Raw genomic sequence first — 15618 nt, 5'->3', positions numbered from 1 at the left:
AGAGGTGGCACTTTGATGGGTTGGCATGCTTGGAAAAGGTGGATGTGTGCTACCTCTTGAGCATGCGTTGGTTTTCCTTGAAGAGGAAAGGGTGATGTAGCAAAGTAGCGTAAGTATTTCCCTCGGTTTTGAGAACCAAGGTATCAATCCAGTAGGAGACAACGCACAAGTCACCTAATACCTGCACAAACAATCAAGAACCTTGCAATCAACACGATAAAGGGGTTGTCAATCCCTTCACGGTCACTCGCAAAAGTGAGATCTAATAGAGATAGTAAAGTAAATATTTTTTGTATTTTTGTTGTATAGATTGGAAAGTAAAGATTGCAAAATAGTAAATGAGATGCAATGTAAATAAAAGAGATGTAATATAATATAAAAGAGACCCGGGGGCCATAGGTTTCAATAGTGGCTTCTCTCAAGATAGCATGTATTACGGTGGGTGAACAAATTACTGCCGAGCAATTGATACAAAAGCGCATAGTTATGAAGATATCTAAGGCAATGATCATGAATATAGGCATCATGTCCGTGTCAAGTAGATCGAAACGATTCTGCATCTACTACTATTACTCCACACATCGACCGCCATCCAGCATGCATCTAGAGTATTAAGTTCATAAGAACGGAGTAACGCATTAAGCAAGATGACATGATGTAGAGGGATAAACTCAAGCAATATGATATAAACCCCATCTTTTTATCCTCGATGGCAACAATACAATACGTGCCTTGCTGCCCCTACTGTCACTGGGAAAGGACACCGCAAGATTGAACCCAAAGCTTGTGACGCCCTCGATTTGACCGTACACTAATCATGCACGTAAATGTGTACGATCAAGATCAGGGACTCACAGGAAGATACCACAACACAACTCTAGACACAAATTAAAATAATACAAGCTTTATATTACAAGCCAGGGGCCTCGTGGGCTCGAATACACAAGAGTCAGCGGAAGCAACAATATATGAGTACAGACATAAGTTAAACAAGTTTTCCTTAAGAAGGCTAGCACAAAAGTAGCAACGATCGAAAAGGCGAGGTCTCCTGCCTGGGACCTACTAACTACTCCTCGAAGTCGAAATCCATGTAGAATCATCCTCGGGATCCTCTGGCTCCTGGACTCCATCATATGATCGCAATAACCGGGAAAAGGGGAAAAAGAAGTAGCAAAGCAACCGTGAGTACTCATCCAAAGTACTCGCAATCAAGGATCTACACTACATACGCATTGGTATCAATGGAATGGGTAGTATCTGTGGACTGAACTGCAGAATGCCAGAATAAGAGGGGGATAGCTAGCCCTATCGAATACTACGCTTCTGGTAGCCTCCATCTTGAAGCAGTAGAAGAGAATAGATAGTAAGTTCACCAAGTATCATCGTATAGCATAATCCTACCCGGCGATCCTCTCCCCGTCACCCTGTGAGAGAGCGATCATCGGGTTGTATCTGGCACTTGAAAGGGTGTATTTTATTAAGTATCTGGTTCTAGTTGTCATAAGATCAAGGTACAACTCCGGGTCGTCCTTTTACCGAGGGACACGGCTATTCAAATAGATAAACTTCCCTGCAGGGGTGCACCACATTTCCCAACACGCTCGATCTCTCTGGCCGGACACACTTTCCTGGGTCATGCCCGGCCTCGGAAGATCAACACGTCGCAGCCCCACCTAGTCAGAACAGAGAGGTCAGCACGCCTGTCTACATCCTATGCGCAGGGGTCTGGGCCCATTGCGCATTGCACACCTGCATGTTGCGTACGCAGCCGGTGAGCAGACCTAGCAACCTCCATTACAAAGGAAGTTGCGTTACGCGGTCCAACCCGGCGCGCGTCGCTCAGTCGCTGACATCAAGAAGGCTTCGGCTGATACCACGACATCGAGTGCCCATAACTATTCCCTCGTAGTTGGTTAGTGCGTATAGGCCAGTGGCCAGACTCAGATCAAATACCAAGATCTCGTTAAGCGTGTTATTTTGAAGTAACCGCGGACGCCAATCAGGGACCAGGCCCCACATGTCTCCTAGGTGGTCGCAACCTGCCCTGTCGCTCCGCCACAAAGTAACCATCAGGGGGCTGTCGGAAACCCAGGCCCATCACTACCTGGATGGAATCACTTGCCCCTTCAGCCCCCATCTTCGAACAGTAACATAAGTATGTAAAAATATATAGTATATGTACCTGTGATCACCTCCCGAAGTGATCATGGCCCAGTAGTATAGCATGGCGGACGGACAAGAGTGTAAGGTCACTGATGATAAACTAACATCCTATACTAAGCATTTAGGATTGCAGGTAAAGGTATCAACAATTGTAGCAACAATGACAGGCTATGCCGCAGAATAGGATTAACCAAAAGCAGTAACACACTACACTACTCTAATGCAAGCAGTAGAGAGAAGAATAGGCGATATCTGATGATCAAGGGGGTGCTTGCCTGGTTGCTCTGGCAAGAAGGAGGGGTCGTCAACACCGTAGTCGTACTAGGTAGCAGCGATGTCGGTCTCGGTGTCTAACGAGAGAAGAGGGGGAAGAAACAATAAATATAATGCATACATAAGCATGGCGATGCATGACATGACAAGTAACGGTGCCAGGTGTGCCTAACGCAGTAGGAGGTGATACCGACGAAGGGGGACACATCCGGGAAAGTATCCCCGGTATTTCGCGTTTTCAGACAGATGAACCAGAGGGGGAAAGTTGTGTGTTTTCTATGCTAGGGATGTGTGACGGACGAACGGACTGCGTATTCGGATTCCTCTCGACGATCTGAGCAACTTTCATGTACAAAGTTTTTTTATCCGAGCTACAAATTATTTTATATGATTTTTAAAAGTTTGTTTGAATTTCTGGAATTATTATATTTAGCTTAAACCGAAATGAGCAAATTAATTTGACTAGTCAAAAGGGTAGGTGTGACTCACATTCATAGACTATTTACCTATAAACAAATAAATAAACCTAACTTATTTAATAGGGGCCTACATGTCATCTACTACTCGACTAATTTAGCACTAATTAATATACCTACTAGTAGTACTAATCTAAGTGCCATTACTGGGCATAGCCCAGCCGGCCACACGCACGGCGCACACACGCACCACGCTGCACGCACACACACCACGCTACACAAGGCACACACACAACACACGGGCGCACACGGCCATGGCCAGCTGCACGCACACACACCACGCAGAACACCCACACCCACACACAGATCGGCCATACCCGGCCGTAGCAGCGGCGGCGGCGACGGACAGTAGCGGCAGCAACATGAGCGACGCAACAAGCAGTGGCGGCAGTGGCAAACAGCAGTGACAGCACAAGGGGCAGTCAGCAGCAGTACAACGACAGTAGCAACAGCAAGCAACATAGCGGCAGTAGCTTGCGAGCAAGGGGCAGCAGTAATAGCCAGCATGGCAGGGCGGCCGAGAGCGCGGCAGCACGGGCGCACGGCCGACGCACCACGCCCAGGCGGACACGGCCAGGGGATGGGTTGGGCGTGCGGGTACGGCAGGGGGAACCCAGGTTGCGGGTTGGGCGCGGTGAGCGCGTCCAGAGGCGAGCGGGCACGCGGAGTTCCAGGGCAGCGGCTACGGCACAGATTCTAAGGGGGTAAAGAAGGGGAATTGGACGAGGGCCTCACAACGGTTCTCGATGACGTGCTCGGGAGGCCAGGGAGCGCTGAGGGAGGAGATCCGGGGCTGGGCAGCAGCGACCGGATGGGGGAAAGACGACTCGATCCCGGGCGTACGGCGCGACCCGGCTCGATTCAGAGCACGCAGGTGAAGGAGACGAGGACAGGGAGGCTCCTGAACATGAACTCAGGCGACGGGGAGGTCGGTGGCCGCGACGACGAAGGGGGTCATGGCGATGGTGCCTCGGGTGTGTGCGCGGTAGAGGGAAACGGCGCAAGGGAGAGAGGGAATCGAAGCTAGGGTTGCACGGGGGGTTCGGGGTGGCCTCCTTATCCGCCAGAGGAGCCGTGGGATGGCCTCCACGGCACCATCGGTGGCCATGGTGGCCTGGATGGCCGCCACGATCCCGCCCGTGTACAGGAGGTAGTAGACGAGGGGAGATGGGCTGGGCATCCTACTTTTGGTAATTGGGCCAAACATGTACCATGGTTCTTTATGGTTATTTCTTTTCTTTTTTTGTTATACTAGTAAGATGCCCGTGCTTCGCTACGGGATCAAAAAAATAAGGTGGACTTAAGTTATAGTCAGGAACTCATACATTGATCAAAGTAAGGATATATTATTATTGATAGATAGACATCGAGCACAATCAAACATATGGTTTTTAATGAATGAACCCCTTCATCACGAAGCCGAACTCTTTCTTCTCCATCTCCATCTCGTAGGAAGACCCTTTGTTCTCCATACTCAGCTCTCTAATTAGGGGGAGACTTGTATAGGATCTGACCTTTAGATGAGATCGTAGGATCAACACCAAAATTTCATATTTAGACAATTCAAAAAATCTGAATTTTTTACATACCTGCAAGGTATGTTTACAACTCTAAAAAACCAGCTTCAAACTCGGTCTACGGTAAGAGATTCAAAAAAAGACAAATTCGACTATGAATAGTGTCATCTTGGGGTGAATAGTATTTGGCACAATTCATATCCGATTTTGTCTTTCTTGGTTCTCTAAGTGTACTTCAAATTAGGAGCTGAAACCTTTTAAGGTTGTACATCAAACACGGATGTGTCTACAAATATTTTCAGAATTTTTGAACATGTTTTGAGTCTTCAAATAGATTGATCTCATTGATCTCATCTAAAGCTAGATCTAATACAAGTCTTCCCCGCTCGCTCTATCCTATATCGAAGGGAGAGAATGCAGCAAATATAAAATTCGTCTACACACGTGGCAACTGACAACATTCGCCAACTTTATCTCTCCATTTGCTTGTCTTTGGCTTCTGTTTGCTTAACATGGACTACAACTCCAGCCCGCACATAATTATCAGCTAGAAATGGTAAAAGCACATTAATCACCTCACAAACATATCACATTCAGTAACCAGTCATGAAAACTCACATGAGAAAAGATAACACAATCACAAGCACTTGGTGCATAACTTACTTACATAAGAGAGTACATACAAGATTGGGCTGAGTAAGCAAGATTTTTTTTTGCGGGTAAGAGTAAGCAAGATTACTATGGCAAAAAGTAGAGATGATGTGCCATGTGTCAGCATCCTTCAAATAATAGCTTCGTCAAATGCAAGCCCTGTGGGCGTCACAGACGATAACTCTGAATTGCGATAAATGTGATAACCGCTCTCACCAGATCTCCCAAATCACCAGCACGTCCAGCAATCTTGATTACATATTATCATGTCCAGCCTTAGAACCACTGCAACAGAACTGCTTCTTTCCTTGGATAGGCTGTAGAAAGCAAAAAAGGATATTATGTTACCATTCATCCAGGAATTGAACATTTCATGCCACCAGAACTAATGTTAAGATAAATGGCAGTAATCAATATACCCAAATAACATACATACTTTAGAAGCCTAAAGAAGAAAGGCAATGCTACTGATGAATGCATGGCGGCAGTGTATATTGCATGGCACCTTTTAGATTGAGAGAAAGAACAGAGTTTTCAAGGCCTCGTCAAGCTCTACTTCTACTGTGCTGCTTCTTGCAAGAGATGTGATCGGCCTCCTTAAGGAGGCAGGGGAGTAGTAGCCTGAGGGTGGCATGGCTGGATGCATTTGGCTTCAGCCTATTTTCCCTTTTTCTTCCTTGTTGTAATCATTTCCGGCTACTGCTTCCAGCAGTTTTGTACAGTTTTTCCCTCTAATATAATGAAAAGGCAGAGCTCCTGCCATTCCGGTCAAAAAAATACATACTTTAGCTTGAGCACACTCTTATAAATGGTTCCAGGACAAACAAGATTGAAGGAGTGTTTAACTGAAGCTTTACTAAATATGTACAAGAAACATGAATCTGTATACGGCACCACCATGAAGAGAGGAAATATTCCAGACATGACTCAGATAGCTAGTTCCACTTAATTAGTTATTTCATACCTTAGGCATTTATCAGGCCATGAAGTCATTTCTCAGCATAGTATACTCTTCTTTAGTTGTTTGCTCAAAACATTTATGCCAACAATATTAGCTTTGGAGCTCTCACATCATCCATCTGCTCACCTAAAAAGAATAAAGGATATTAGACAATCAGTACAGCATACGTGACAGTCGGGTATATTCAGGAAAAGGAAAAAAATATTGAGCCTGTAGAGGGTCTGTAGTATATTTAGTCAAGGAAAAAACAATGAACAACACTTGCAATACATTTCTGAAAGTCCTCTACATAAACTTCAGAACCATAATAGATGGGAAGCAATTTTAGATGATTGACCCTAGTAATCTAGATAGATTGGATTTCTACAGCCACCAAATTGTACTTGAGTGATTCATACCTCGAACTACACGCCGAGAACTTCTTTGTAGACTATGTTCTTTGTAAATTTTGCAATGGAGTTGGATTGGCCTTCCTTTTGCTTATCTGGGACAGTAAGAATCTTCATATCACTTCTAGATGTAGCTCTAGAGAGAGCAACATAGAGTTGCCCATGTGAAAATACCGGTTCAGGGAGGTATACACCAACATTTGGTATAGTTTGTCCCTGTGCCTTGTTAATGGTCATAGCAAAGCTAAGTCTGACTAGAAACTGCTTCCTCTTGAACCTAAAGGGAAACATCTCGTCATCTGATGGGCAAAGAGGAATTCGAGGAAGGAACACCCTCTTACCAGCATGCTGGCCCGGCACAATCTCAGCATCAATTGCATTCCTCATGAAGCCCCGGACAACCAGCCTCGTCCCGTTGCACAACCCACTCGCTGGGTCAATGTTCCGTAACAATATAATAGGACAATTAATCTTCAACTTGAGGATATGGGAGGTAGACCATTAGGTGTCAGTGAATTCAAGAAATCTGCAGGGTAGTAGTTGTGTGGATCATCCTCCGCGTGATCAAAACTGTAGTATATCATCTCCTCCCCAGGAAATCTATCAATCATCCTCATATTGATTTTGTCAACGTACTCATTCCGAGTTGACAGAATTTCTCAGGACGTTATGTAGTTTGGATCCAAGAGGTTTTCATCTAGCGGCATCGGAAAAACACTTTCAATAAGCTTGTAAATATCAGAGGCGGTGCCGGTATATGGTACACGAATCTCATCCGGAAGTCGTATGTAACCATCATCCATAGTATCTTCGGTGCCATTCCCAACACGCAGAAGATAATCAGCAAACCATGGATCACTCTGAGCCCTCATATTACGGACAAGTCTTATATGTCTCATACTCTCCCAAAGGTAAGACTTGCGTAGCGTCGCGTCAGTTATTTGTGACCTTGTTCCCTTGCGAACAACAGGAAGCACTTGTCTGAAATCTCCCCCAAACACAACTGTCTTTCCGCCAAATGGCAGGTCAGGTTGAGCCATGATGTCCCTCATGCTATTATCAAGGGCCTCGACTGCCTGTCGCCTTGTCATGGATGCCTCGTCCCAAATTATGAGGGAGGCGCTCATAAGAAGCTTAGCTGTCCCACTTTGCTTGGTGAAACTGCAAACCCCACCATCTTCAATGTTCAATGGTATTTTAAACCTCGAGTGTGCAGTCCTCCCTCCGGGCAAGATGGATGCAGCAACGCCTGATGTCGCTGTTGCAATAGCTATTTTACCCTCACTACGTACTTTTGCAAGTAGTGCTTTGTATAGATAAGTCTTTTCGGTGCCTCCCGGTCCATCAACAAAGAACACACCTCCTTGGCCACTATTGATTGTCATAAGTATCTCATCATATGCATATCTCTGTTCTGGGTTTAGGAAAGATGACAAGCCAAGGTGTTCTGGGTTCACCCCTATTGTGGACTCCTCTGTGATCTCCCTAGCCTCATTATTTGAGGCATCATATGACTCATCAATTTCTGGAAGAGGGAATGATGATATGTCCTTCCCCATCGATTCAAGCATACTTTTTATATCTAACAAAGCCATCTGCTCAACTGCATGAGGGGACATGTGGTTTAGTCGATAGTCTTCTGTCATAGCTTCCAAGTGTCTGTCCCATAGGCCACGCACATTACTGGGCTCACAAAAGACCAATATAGTAGCAAATAGCCTTCGAAGGGAAGATGGCATCTGAAAAACCTCAGCTTCATTAAGACACTCGTCAATAGTATTATCTGACTCGATAAGACCCCTCCTTTCAGCAGCTTCACGAAATGTCGGGAATACAATACCATCCACTGTCCTTAAGTCTTGGAAAGATGTAGCACCTGTGACATGGTTTAGAAGCACTCTAAGATAATATCTCTCCCCTTCGGCTGGATGTGCAGACACAATTCTCCCAATCTGTGTGCGTTCATCCCTCCTTTTCCAATATTTTCCACCCGAGATCCAAACAAAAGATGTCGGAAAATCCTTATATAAAATTCCCCGGGCCAAATCATATTTCTTGTTTGCTTCAAAATACTCGGTTAGCATGGTCTTGGAAGCTCCTTCCTGAGAGAGGACATCGTTCAGATTTGCGCCCGCCGGGAATGACACCATGTGCATATTAGGGAGGTGGAGTTGTAGCTGCCTAACAGAAGGAAATATCTCACTAAGGTCAAAACCATAGATCCTCCATAATGCTTCTGGTGGTGTAACCCATTTGGAATCTCTGTATTGCTTTATTTCATCAATGTTTCCATCACTATCCACCGCGTCGATAGAAACAGATGCTCGATCATGCCCCTTATATATGTATTTAAAGAGGTACTTCACGGCTTTTATGCTTGAGCAAACCTCAACATTGATGTGGCAGTTATACCTTCTTAGTAGGTAAGGATTGTATGGAACAACCCACCTATTGTCTAAATCTTCACCCCGTACCTTTGCACGACGTCCATCATCTCTCCTCCAGTATATGGGATATGAGTCCTTTCCCTGAAGGGTTGACGGATTAAATGGTCGTGGATAGTAGTTCTTGCAGCTACCATTTTGCATGCACACGTTCTTGGGGTTGAGGACTCCACACGGGCCATGCATCATGTGCTTGACGACCATTTTGTACAACTCTGGGTACTTGGATTTGTCTGGCAATTCAGCAGATATTAGACAGTCATATTGCTCTGGGCAAGTTAGCTTGTACCTCCCCTCCATGATTAGGAGGAAATGAGCATGTGGTAGACCACTTTTCTGAAACTCAACGACATACACATATGCTGCTACCTTACCGAGCATGTGCTTTTTAAAAAGTTGTATCTTGAGGTCTTCCAACTTTGCTCGAAATACTTGTACGATAAGATCAGGGCGATCCTGTGGGGTTTGTCCAGGCTCCAGCTCACTAATTATCTCATCCCAATTCGGATTGCAAGTCATGGTTAAAAATATGTCTGGTTTCCCATACTTTTGCACCAAGGCCATGGCATCAAGATACCTTCGTCTCCTATCTCTCTTTCCCCCAATAAATGATGTAGGAAGTATAGTCCATTTGCCCACTGCATCCGCACAGTTTTCCCCAGCTTGAAGGCTATCAACAACACCTTGGTAAAGATCAGCACGTATTTGTTTCTGGTGATTTCTGATATAGTCCAATCTTGAGCTCTCAACCTTGATGTACATATCAACCACATACTGTTGGAACAGTCGTTTACCGTATAGCATGGTGTTAAATACACCACGACGTATTTGAAACTTGTAGCAATAGTAGTCTCTAACAGATACGCATAATCGACTATTTGTATATGTACCTATGGAAATGAGAGGTAACAAGAGGAAATATTAAGAAAAGTAAGTACAATGAGGATAAACAAAATGAACACGTGCTATTTCTATTATATGAATTACCTAGACTATGTCGACCACTGCGACGAGATTGAAGTATCTCATTCAAGTTGACGCCGTTCTTTGGGATTTCAGGATGCCAACCAATCTCCCCTCTTGGAAAGAATAAAGGGTAAGACAACGGATCATAACATCTATAATATGGCCGTATGCTATATCTCTTGTTGTCGTTACCAAACAGTACTATGCTACAATCAAAGTGCTTACATAGTTCATTACCCTCAACCCAAATAGCCGCAACCTCCGATGATATAGGCAAGTTATATCTCCGTTGGTCCAACCTCATATCGGTATTCAGTTCAATACGGTATTCCTCAAGGTCATCGACTCCACCTAGATTCCTGAATGTCTCAGAATAAGGATTTTCCTTGAGGATGTCGACAAGCCTACGAATGACATCTCGGTCTAGGTTTGGGGAGTGCCGAAACCTATGTTGTAAACTTGGATCATCATCATAGAAGTAGAGCTCCAAATGCTTAGGTCCATCTTGAGTTGGACCAAATGAGAAGACGTTGTGGTAAATCTGACCGTGAGCTCGGAACGTATACAATCCTGAACTCATGTTTGTGTATCTATTGTCCAGACTGACTCCAAGGGTGGTGAATGAGAAGTGTCCATTAAAGTACCGAATGTTCTCCCTAAAATGCACATCATTGGGATCTGAACTTGTGTATAACATTTGAAGTTCCAAGGGAGGTTCTGAGTGTGCTAGGTTAATCTTTCCGGACCGACAACAAAATCCACTTGTTTCATACTGGAACCTCTTTGCACCACAATGATTGCAATCAGGTTTTGGTGTCAACATGTGAGTACTTACTGGTATATTGTGGTAGACATGATCATATAGGTCGGGGACAATGGTGTCTGTTGTAAAGGCATCTACCAAGTCTTCATCGTCACCTACATATACATGAGATGAATGGTGTTATATAGGTCTTGCATTTTTTTGTGCTACATGTAGAGAAATAAGGTATCCATGGCATTGGCAATACCTCTCCCAGCAAATGCGAAGTACTCATCATCTTGTTCTTCAGACATGTGAGAATCATCATCATCGGCGACAAAGCTTTCTATTGGGGAATCTGAACATACGAAACCATCGTGGGGTGATGATGAATTGTCCACTGATGTAGATGTTGGACATTGCACCGATGTGACTTCCCTCTGCTGGGTAGTATCATTTTCTCCTAAATGTAATTTGAATATCGATGTTATTACATATACTGTGAGTAGTGTGTGTTATAATATAATTAGTAGAGAAAAGTAGGCGTCCACACCATAAGCGTACCTGTGCTAGTGAAAAGTATGTGATCATATTCCACCATTTCAGTTATGCTTCCTAGATTACCTGTTAGGTTGATGACAGTGTCAAAATACCAGCTAAACCTTTGACAAAATTGGCAAAAATGAACAGATGTGTGTGAGAATTACCTTGAATTGTAGCAGAAGTTTGTGCGAGCGTACTTGGGTAGCTAAAGACATAAGAACTTGATGATGGATGTCCCACCAATGAACCTGTAGGGCACTGTAGTGCAATAGAATCCCTGCAGAGGGCATCTCGTTTAGATGCGTAGCTTGCATTACGTTGAGCTAGGAGTGCTTGCCGCTCTTCAGGTTGTAGGCTTTGCCTACGTGCTCGCTGGCGTGCATTTATTTCTTGCCTCTCATCTAATGTCAAACTTTGCCTACGTGCTCGTTGGCTTGCATTCCTCTCATCAAGTGCCATTCGTTGTCTTTTTTCTCTTCTTTGTGCATTAATCTTTTCCTTCTCAGCAGGTGTTAAATTTTGCCGACGTGCTCTAACACGTTCTCGCCTTGCTTGGATTTGTTCTGGTGTACGGCTAGCATATCTTATTGCTTCACATGCACGCTTTCGCCCTATAGCATTTTTATGAGAAATTAATTAAGTAGTTAAATAAAATTACTTATGCACACAATTTCACCTTATAGATTTACCTTTTGAGCTTTTTCCGCGCTCCAAGCCCTCAGTTGATATGAGCTTGCCATTAGAAGGAAAAATCGTAGATGATTCGTTTGTCACTTCATCGTCCAAAGACGAGTGACTTGAACTTGTCATATCTGTTGGCTCACGTATAAATAGACTTGTATGAGCACTTGGCATGCCACTGGAGCAAGTTCTGTTGGAATTGGCTACAAAATAATGCATTCAAACTGCACACTGATTAGATGAAATAAGCTATGAAATGCATAAAAACTGCAGTCAGATTAGATATAAATAATTCAGGATGTTGGAGTCAGTTATGTAAGATGTGTATCATTCAGTACTTTTCCAACTGCTACTGATACAATATTCAGACGGGGGAAGCTAGAATGAGTTTTTTTATGTATGGCCATCATGCGTGAAACATGGGCCACAAAAACCTCCCATGGAAATACCACGCCACTCCATAGATGAAAGGTGAAGCGCTTGGCCTATGGCAAATATAACCAAATCAGTATAATACATGAACCTTCAAATTCTTAGTTTGTGATTCCTTTTATAATACTCAAGTTTCATTCCACAAGATGATTCTGGAAAGATATTGCAACTAAACACTGCTTATGGAAAAATAGAAAACAGTTCCATGTGCTACCACCACCACATATGCAATTGCACAAGTAAGATTGTCTAATAACAAAGATGAAGTAAGGGTTGATGAGATCGTAGAGAAGATTTTAATATTCATTCACAACCCATACCTTGCCCTTGACGAAGAAGATTAGATGGCGAAGAGGAGTGAATCACACTTCCTCACACTCCCTTCAATCTGAAGGTTTGCCTGACCAATGTGTGACTTCTTGGGGGTGTAGTTTGAGCAGCGTGAGTCCCATATGCCTGCCCACTTATTTATATTGGGTTGTAGGAGTGGTTTCTAGAGAGTTCGAACTGGGCGCGCGGATTTGAACTTTGACAGAAATTTTGAACTTGGGAGGCGGGACGGGCGGGAAGGAGAGGCATCTCACCAGACCAGACCAGCCGTCAACCATCACACCAGACCAGCCGTCTCTAAGACAGGGTTTACTGGAGGAGGACGCGGGAGTGAACCAGCAAGTACTCGAAGGGAACGGCCTGGAGCGCGTCGGCAGGGAAGCTGGCGTCGGCGTTGCTGAAGAGGCGGCCAGGAGGAGGGGGGTGGGTGGCCGGGTTTCTGCATCAGAGAAGGAGGCAAGAGTGGCATCGCGAGCTCGGGGGATGGAACGTGCCGGCGGCGTACTTGCCAACGTCGGCGTCGGAGGAGATGGGGTGGAGGGAGGAGACGCCGGGAAGGAGGAGGGGGGAGTTGGTGGGCGATTGGGCTGCTGCGTCAGAGGATAAGGCAAGACAGGGGTCGCGGAACCGGAGGCGGACGGCGGCGGTGGCGTACTTGCCGACATCGGCATCGGAGGAGATGGGGTAGGAGGGACAACAGCGAGGAGGGGGATTGGTGGGCCTGCTACATCAGAGGGCGAGGGAGGAGAGGCGTCACGAACTTGGGGGACGGGCGGCGGCGGCGGCGTGTTTGCCGACGTCGGCGTCGGAGGAGACGGGTTCGGCAGGAGGACAAATCGGGAAGGGCCGGAGGGGGAGGTGGTAGTGAGCGGTGGGATGCTGCTGCAGTGAGGAGGCGGAAGAGGGCATTAGGAGCGGACTGCGTCGGCGGCGCCAGCGGTGTGTGGAGCGGCAGCGCGCTGCCCTCTTCGGTTCCACTATTTTCTTTTGTTTTCGTGAAGGATCTGGATAAGGTTGGGATGGCTGGAGCTCAACGAAGAGACACAAGGTTTTTTTTACAACATGTATCGCGGTTGGCTCCCATGCGTCGGATGCAGATCTGATGGTTGAAAATGAAGTATGGCAGGCACACCATCATACCAACTGAGTATTTTATAGTAGTAGAGATAAGTAGCTATGTCCTCTGAAAAGTTTAGTGATCAAACGAATTCTGTTAATTATGAAACTTTGCTTAAACTTCCAGCGCAAGATTATTGATCCACGCATAAGTCTCTAGAATATTCGGAAAAGGATAATTATTTTTTGAATTCAAAAATGCCAAGTTACGTGTTGTTGGACCACTTTAAATATTTCTAGGGGCATTTGGGGAATTCAAATTATGTTGGTTTCTTCATGAAAAATAGTTAGTGAATATTTACAATCAAACAAAGATTTTTATTTGTGGTTGGGATAAATATTGTTTTTACTTTATTTTAAATTTGAGTTTGACTTGAATTTTGATCAAGTGACCATTGGCTTAGTAAAAAGGTGATGACGTGGTATCATAAGGGGGAGATTACTATAGCATGATTATCGGGGTGCTATAAATCTCCTCCACTACAAGAAATCGCGTCCCGAGATTTAAGAGGTAGAGTCAAGGGAAAAAGTTCTGGTTACGAAATTCTAGCAAGTGTTATCGGGCTTGGTTGCCATTCTCGAAGAATTGATCCCTCTCGTTGATGTCTTCATTTCTCTACTTCAGGTCAGCATGATGAAGTCGTCATCCCTTCTTCGGGAACTCCATCGTACTTACGAATAGGTAAGGGCAGCTCGGCAACTATAAAATGCTAAGAGGGTATTCATCTAAGCACTTCTCCCATTACAAGAAAGATCAATCTAGTAGGCCAAACTAAACCGATAATTCAAAGAGACTTGCAAAGATATCAAATCATGCATATAAGAATTCAGAGAAAAACCAAATAATGTTCATAGATAATCTTGTTCATAAATCCACAATTCATTGGATCTTGACAAACACACCGCAAAAGAGTACTACATCGAATAGATCTCCAAGAACATCGAGGAGAACTTTGTATTGAGAATCAAAGAGAGAGAAGAAGTCATCTAGCTAATAACTATGGACCCGAAGGTCTATGGTAAACTACTCACGCTTCATCGGAGAGTCAATGGTGTTGATGTAGAAGTCCTCCGTGATCGATTCCGCCTCCGGTAGATCACCGGAAAAGGCCCCAAGATGGGATCTCACGGATACAGAAGGTTGAGGCGGTGGAAAAGTGGTTATGTGGCTCTCCCTGATGTTTCTAGGGTATAAGAGTATATATAGGCGAAAGAAGTACGTCGGTGGAGCTACGAGGGCCCCACGAGGGTGGGGGCGCGCCTACCCCCTGGGCGCGCCCTCTTGCCTCGTGGCTTCCTCGTGGAGTTCCAGACTTCGACTCCAAGTTTTTTGGATTGCTTTCGGTCCAAGAAAGATCATCGCGAAGGTTTCATTCCGTTTGGCCTCCGTTTGGTATTCCTTTTCTACAAAACTCTAAAATAGGCAAAAAATAGAAACTGGCGCTGGGCCTCTGGTTAATAGGTTAGTCCCAAAAATAATATAAAAGAGCATATTAAAGCCCATTAAACATCCAAAACAGATAATATAATAGCATGGAACAATCGAAAATTATAGATACGCTGGAGACGTGTCAATGTGCTACAGGCTGCGCTTGTTGCCTCTGTGCGTCTCACGCCGCCTAGGTTTATGCGCAATATCACTGGGTGGCGGCGGGAAATGGTGGCGTGTTCATAAAATGCCATCAATTAATGGAAACTAAGCATAGAAGGAACATCGAGCTAGCACGACGCGTGCATGCACATTGCTCGCCCAAGGCTATGATCCATATAGTTGTGTGCCCAACAGAGCACACTATTCGCAGTAAAGAATATTGTTTCGTTTATCCTAGTAGAGCAGTGGCGGCAAGCGTCACAAGAAGTAGATGATGATCAGATGATCGTTTATCCTGGTTAATTATGCATGTAATAGTTTACTTTGGTGTGTGGAAATGTCA

At 44.8% G+C, this 15618-nt stretch overlaps 1 protein-coding gene across 4 annotated transcripts; it reads right to left on the bottom strand.

The window, feature by feature from the left end:
• Window positions 1–6038: 6038 nt before the first annotated feature.
• LOC125548481 (uncharacterized) lies at window positions 6039–13581 on the bottom strand. Of its 4 annotated transcripts, none has more exons than XM_087547337.1 (8): window positions 12559–13581; window positions 11815–12291; window positions 11290–11736; window positions 11147–11206; window positions 10851–11045; window positions 9862–10758; window positions 6440–9764; window positions 6039–6167 (listed from the first exon to the last, which is right to left on the bottom strand). In XM_087547337.1, the coding sequence occupies exons 2-7, from the start codon at window positions 12023–12025 to the stop codon at window positions 7090–7092; spliced, it is 4485 nt and encodes a 1494-aa protein (XP_087403463.1). In that variant the 5' UTR covers window positions 12026–12291; window positions 12559–13581; the 3' UTR covers window positions 6039–6167; window positions 6440–7089. The 4 variants fall into 4 exon arrangements, with proteins under 4 accessions (XP_087403463.1, XP_087403464.1, XP_087403466.1 ...); XM_087547338.1 differs by having other exon boundaries at window positions 11815–12030; window positions 12559–13580; XM_087547340.1 differs by having other exon boundaries at window positions 11815–12009; window positions 12559–13580.
• Window positions 13582–15618: the final 2037 nt, after the last annotated feature.

This window comes from Triticum urartu, chromosome 3A (assembly GCF_056163025.1).
Source record: "Triticum urartu cultivar PI428250 chromosome 3A, HENAU_Tu73, whole genome shotgun sequence".
NCBI classification, from domain to species: domain Eukaryota; kingdom Viridiplantae; phylum Streptophyta; class Magnoliopsida; order Poales; family Poaceae; genus Triticum; species Triticum urartu.
The sequence above is the reverse complement of the archived record's forward strand: the minus strand, read 5'-3'. Positions and strand labels throughout refer to the sequence as shown.

Excerpts from the sequence above, each read along its gene's own strand:
- LOC125548481 (XM_087547337.1), bottom strand. The coding sequence starts at position 12,025 with ATGCATTATTTTGTAGCCAATTCCAACAGAACTTGCTCCAGTGGCATG. Across the intron at positions 11,737-11,814 it reads GCGCGGAAAAAGCTCAAAAG|GGCGAAAGCGTGCATGTGAA; the intron begins GTAAATCTATAA and ends AAAATGCTATAG. Across the intron at positions 9,765-9,861 it reads CAGTGGTCGACATAGTCTAG|GTACATATACAAATAGTCGA; the intron begins GTAATTCATATA and ends TCATTTCCATAG.